At 47.5% G+C, this 5,480-nt stretch overlaps 1 protein-coding gene across 1 annotated transcript; it reads left to right on the top strand.

Moving 5' to 3' along the window:
• The first annotated feature begins 476 nt into the window (after positions 1-476).
• On the top strand, positions 477-1,718 carry LOC125548276 (uncharacterized). The gene is made up of 3 exons (XM_048711925.2): positions 477-862; positions 957-1,018; positions 1,159-1,718. Exons 1-3 carry the CDS (start codon positions 757-759, stop codon positions 1,309-1,311), a joined length of 321 nt encoding a protein of 106 aa, XP_048567882.1. The 5' UTR covers positions 477-756; the 3' UTR covers positions 1,312-1,718.
• Positions 1,719-5,480: the final 3,762 nt, after the last annotated feature.

Genomic DNA, 5,480 nt, shown 5'->3' on the forward strand with positions numbered 1-5,480 from the left:
TTTAGTCGATGAGAGGTGGATCGGCATATGACAGCCAAGCCAAACACCGACCAGCTAAGCCCATAGCATGAGACAAACCTCGAATCATGAGACCTGACAAATAATTGGGTTTCTCTGTGTTATCTGCAGTACCCCATTGCTGTGGCGCGATTTATTTTACTACTAGTATAACCACACAAGTGGGGGAGCAGATCCTAAGCTGGAGTTTGCCCAATTTTTCAAACGCTTAAATAATAAGCGGTTGGTGACCCCATCCCAGGTTTTGCTTAGAATAGGAGGGCCGTGGCTGGCGCGCACCCGGAATCTCGGCATATGCCAACAAAAGTCGTGCGCCTGCCCGACAGCGCGCAGAGCGAAAGAGGCGATAAATAATGCGGCGGTTGACCGGACGGACCTCTTCCTTCCGTGTGAACAGTGTATCCACATCAAACATTTGCCTACGTTTGTTGGCACCTACTCTATCTATCCAGACGGCTCTTTGCGTTTTCGTCGGTAACGTAGAGGTCGTTTGCCGCTGCGGGAGGGAAGGGCCGCACCGCCACCCACGGATCCCCCACTCGCTCCTCGTCGCACGCGCGCGCATGAGCCGACGCTCTCTGTATAAAGCGGCCACTGTGCACAAGTCAAATCGCCCAGGAGGAGAAGCCAAGCAAAGAACGAAGCACAACACATCTGTCTGTCTTCCTTCATTCACACGCGCGTGCGCGCAAGAGGGGGAGAGAGGGGATTCCTGGTTCGGTGGCGCTCGGCGATGTGATGGCGCAGCCGCGGCAGCAGCAACGACAAGGTCGCCTCGTCGCGGCGCTCCTGGTGCTCCTCTCCCTCTGCTGCCTTGCTCGCCTCGGCGCCGCGGCTTCTGCAGGTACGCACCAGGCGAATACCACCCGTCTCTCTTCTTGTTCTTGCTTGGTGCGACTGTTTGTCTTACCGATCAATCGCTTCGTCGATCCGTGCAGCGAGTGCTGACCCTCACCGGAAGGATGGAGCGGCGACTGCGCTGGACAAGGCCGCGCCACAGGTTTGCCTTGCCCCTCTCTCCATCCCCACCGATTGATTAGTTTGTTAGGTACTACTTGCCGTTTTAGATAGTCGCTGATGCACATAGCAAAACTAGAGTGGAGATCAACCTTTTCTGTTTCATCCATGGTATATATGCAGGAGGAGGAGGCAGTGCCCGGGTTCACGGTGACCACCGTGGAGGAGCGAGCGCGAGGCCGAGGACCGGTGAGGGTGGTGATGGAGGTCGACATCGAGGACTATCCCCGGTATGGCGCCAATGGCCGGCACAACCCGGAGGGTCCGCACCCGTGACAGCGGCCACCACGGCCGCCGCGCCCGCGAGATCAATGCGCGCCGGCCTAGCTAGCCAGCTGCTCGTCACCAGATCTGCTACTAGTTACAGCTAGATTGGTTCGCGCGCACGCGACCATCGCCACCACCCGTGCCTGCGCGCACGGCGAGCTGTCGACGCGGCCGCGTGCCGCGCCGTTGGCCCGTGGCTTCGCTTTTCGCTTTCCGACGTTGATTATTTGTCTTCCGCTACTGCTTCGCTTTCTTTGCTTCCGCTCTTTCGGCCACCGGCTGCTGGACCTGAACATTGTGAGTTGTGACGGCAAGCCGTATGGTACCTGTGTTCGTCCTTGTTTTTCGCCTGTTTATGGCTAGTTCTTTCCCCGCAGGATTCTGCAGAATCAAGATTCTAAAAAGTTCTTTCACAATCTGCTTTCCACAAAATCTGCCGTCAAGTTCTTTTCTAAGATTCGAGTTTAAGATTGTGTATTCAGTTGAGCGTCGAAATGTGTGTAGTAGTCTTAGAAAGAAATCGTTTGATGAATTGTCAACACTTTATTAATATCTTGTCAAATATGAGCACGGAAGTGATTTACGAATATCATAAAGTGCTAAATATTACAACTACAATGGTTTTAAAGTTTTGTTCGTTACAAAAGTGGGTGAACTAAAAATAGAACGAATAATCTCAAGGTATGAGACTAGCAGCAATCGCCTCGCGTGTTGTGTTCATGGTGTCGTCATCATCTTCTGGTGGTAGAGTGTTGGCACCTGTAAACAGCAATGGAGGTTGCACATATGCAGCATTCTCAAACTTGTCAAAATGCTCATCACGTAACTTGCTATCACGAGTCCAATTATGGAGACACATGCATGCAATGACAACCATCTTTTGGGTCTCCAGTTTATACTGAGGTATGCCTTCAAGAATTCGCCATTTCATTTGGAGAACATCAGACGCTCTTTCGATGACACTTCGTAAAGAAGAATGACGATGGTTGAATGTCTCATATCTCCCAATCAATGGATGTTGTTGGAAATCTAGTACATGATATCGTTGCCCTTTGTATTGTGCTAGTATCCAACCTTGTTTGGATGTCCGGAGTCCCAGCGGTGGCAGATGGCATAGGGGCGGCGAAGGAAGATGGGCTGCGGCGAGAATCTGGACCAGTGGCGGCGACGACCTGGCTGGCAGCGACGAGGTCTGGGACGGCGAGGTGGGCCAGCGGCACTGGAACCGTAGGGCTGGCCCTGGTCGAGTTGGAGCTCAACGAACATATGGGGCATCGAGGCCCATGCGCTCTCGTTATCTTCTACTCCCTCCGTTCCTAAATACTTGTCTTTCTAGGCATTTCAACAAGTGACTACATACGGAGCAAAATGAGTGAATCTACACTCTAAAATAAGTCTACATACATCTGTATATAGTAGTCATTTGAAATGTCTAAAAAGACAAATATTTAGGAACGGAGAGAGTATATCTGTTTTGCATGGCTCGGTGACATTTTTGCCATAATAACCTGCTGCAATAGAGCACTCTGTCAACTCCAAACATTTTCTTTGGGGACTATCCAAAATCCTGAGATTTTGGGAAAATCCAACAATTTTGGAGATTTTGAATTGTGCTAGGATTCTGCGAAATCCTTAAGATTTTGGAGAGGCAATCTTGTTCTTTTGGCTTAAGATTTTTCAGAGGAGATTGTCCATATAATCCGCTCAAAAGAACTGGGCCATGCATTGCGCGCATCCGAGTCTATTGAGCCCTGATTGCTCGCCCTCGTCGCTAAGAGTAGAGTGGTTCACAATCTTTCCTAAGAAACTTCACTCAAGGTTGGTCATTGCAACCCGAGGGGTAATGTTATTATGGGATGACCAATCTGCCTCGGTCACAGGTGTATAATTGCTTCCGGGTTCCGTCTTTCGGCTCTTTTGCGAGAAAAGGAAATGAATACTAGCTTCAAATTCACCGCCCAACGGCTGCACCTCGCAAAGACGATTTCTTCTCCGAGCTCATCTCTCATAAGCCACCAAACGACACCAGATGGATTACATTGCGATAATTCAATCAAATATATTGTGCTCGTCAAAAAAAGTAAGAGGAGAATAAGCCGTTTTCGGGCAGCTTTGAATTCTTATGGTGTAAAGGAGATTACTCTCCAAAACCAGAGGCTCACTTGAAACGATGAAAGAGAAATAACCCCACTCTTCGCAAGCTCGACTCAGCCTTTTGTAATAAAGAATGAGACACTCACATCACCCACGTCCTCTATGCCTTGTTTTCGTTGCTATCCTATCTTTGTCGACTCTTGTTTGCGGATGATTGAGCACCAAGGGAGCCACATTCTTTCAATTTTGAGAATTTTTGGGCCGCTTTACCGGACCTCAAAGAGGTTGTTCTTAATGCGTGGATCAAACACATGAAGCATTCCAAGCTTTACCAAGTTTTATTCCATACAAACTTAAAAAGAGCGGCATATGACACTGTGTATGATATGAAGTCACATGCTTACGACGGCTAATCGGCTATATATGCTCTTCTATTCTAGAAATGGACCATTAGAATATATCTTTGGAATAGTATCGCATATGGGGCCTTGCACCTGGTCGGTCGAGAGATCCGTGAAGGATTGGTGGATTGGCATGTCGGATATACACGTGCCCCACCGCAAGGCCACGACATCACTCAATATGCTTTTATAATTTGACAAATTAGAATGGAAGAAATGCTAGAGTATTTCAACACTGATCCGCCGTTCCTTTCATGATTCTTTGCATGATCTAAAAGAAATGAAGCTTCAGACATTAGTAGGGGGCAAAACTTTTGGGTAAAATCTTGTCGGGAGAAAAAATAATTTTTATAATATGAGGGAATTTTTTAACACTATAACTTCTTTTTACTTAATGAATGAGGCAAATCTTATGTCTTTGTTTAAAAAATATTTCCTCTGTCCTAATTTTTTTTTCTTAGACTTGTATAGATACAAAGATGTATCTAGTCATGTTTTAGTTTGGTTCATGCCAGGACAAAAATAAATGGCTTGACTGGAAAATAAAATTTTAAGTTCGGTTCAGTTGAATAAGCGCAGACGGTCAGATGGAAATGTAAGGACTCAAGCCCCCTCCCTTCTCCTGGCCAACCCTCCAATTTGACCCTTTTTCGATGCCCGGCAAACCTTCACCCTCGCACCCACACCCGTCAAGCTTTTGCTTACCTCCTACTAGCAACACCGTGTCGGTCATGACATCAACGAGGACGCCGCAACCAGCAACAGTGTGACCATCACGTCCTCATAGCTACTACTTGCTCTCATGTGGAATTGAATGATGCAGCAAAAGTTTTCACCCACATGAATAATAGAAAACACACCAACTAAATTGTAAATGGTCGGCATAGATACGTAGGGTCGATGATATGCCTCGCTAAATGACCGATGCCAGTTTTTATGTAAACAAAACATTTTTTTGTGATGCACACAACCACCTATATTAATAATGGAATCTCATACGTTCAACAAGTTTGGAGTTGTATAAATATAAAGACCACAGTTGGTCACAAAAGAACACTACGTGACTCATTCACGTGATCTGCTAAGAGCAATCCTAGCAGACCCCACATCCCGTCGGCCCGCAAAGCGCGTTTGTAGTTCGTGCAAAACTGCTTTTGCGGGCCGGCGCAGGCTGACACAGATGCAGACCCCCCAAACGGATCCGTAAAAAAATATATTCGCGAAACATGTTTTTTTACGGGTCAGCTATGCGGGTTTTGTTCGGACACCACCGTGACGACCCGCAAACAGATAAATTACAAATCTCGCATTTGACATAGGACTTCACAAACAAGTTCAAATTCAAACGACATAAACAGTTTTACGCGCAAATAGAAGCTAAGTTCATTACGGCTAACACAAAAGAGGACCCTGCAAAAGGTTTGCGCCCATATTCGGCATCATCTTGATCGATCTTCACTCCGCGTCATCGAGTCCACCTTGGAGTTCATCGGCGCTACCGAATCCATCTCCGACGCTTGTTCCAACTCCCGCACCGAAATCATCCACATTGTCACCATATAGAGCGGAGAAACCATCACCGGAACTGTAGCATGGACCGGCCGACGCCACCATTCTTCTCTTCAAGATTTCTCTCCTTGCCATATCATGCCATGTTTTGGTGAGGTCGTCCATGTCATTGCG

This window comes from Triticum urartu, chromosome 3A (genome assembly GCF_056163025.1).
Source record: "Triticum urartu cultivar PI428250 chromosome 3A, HENAU_Tu73, whole genome shotgun sequence".
Classification (NCBI taxonomy): Eukaryota; Viridiplantae; Streptophyta; class Magnoliopsida; order Poales; family Poaceae; genus Triticum; species Triticum urartu.

Bases quoted from the DNA above. Each gene is read 5' to 3' on its own strand.
- LOC125548276 (XM_048711925.2), top strand. From the start codon at position 757: ATGGCGCAGCCGCGGCAGCAGCAACGACAAGGTCGCCTCGTCGCGGCG. The intron at 863-956 runs GTACGCACCAGG...CGATCCGTGCAG, and splicing joins CGGCGCCGCGGCTTCTGCAG to CGAGTGCTGACCCTCACCGG. The intron at 1,019-1,158 runs GTTTGCCTTGCC...GTATATATGCAG, and splicing joins TGGACAAGGCCGCGCCACAG to GAGGAGGAGGCAGTGCCCGG.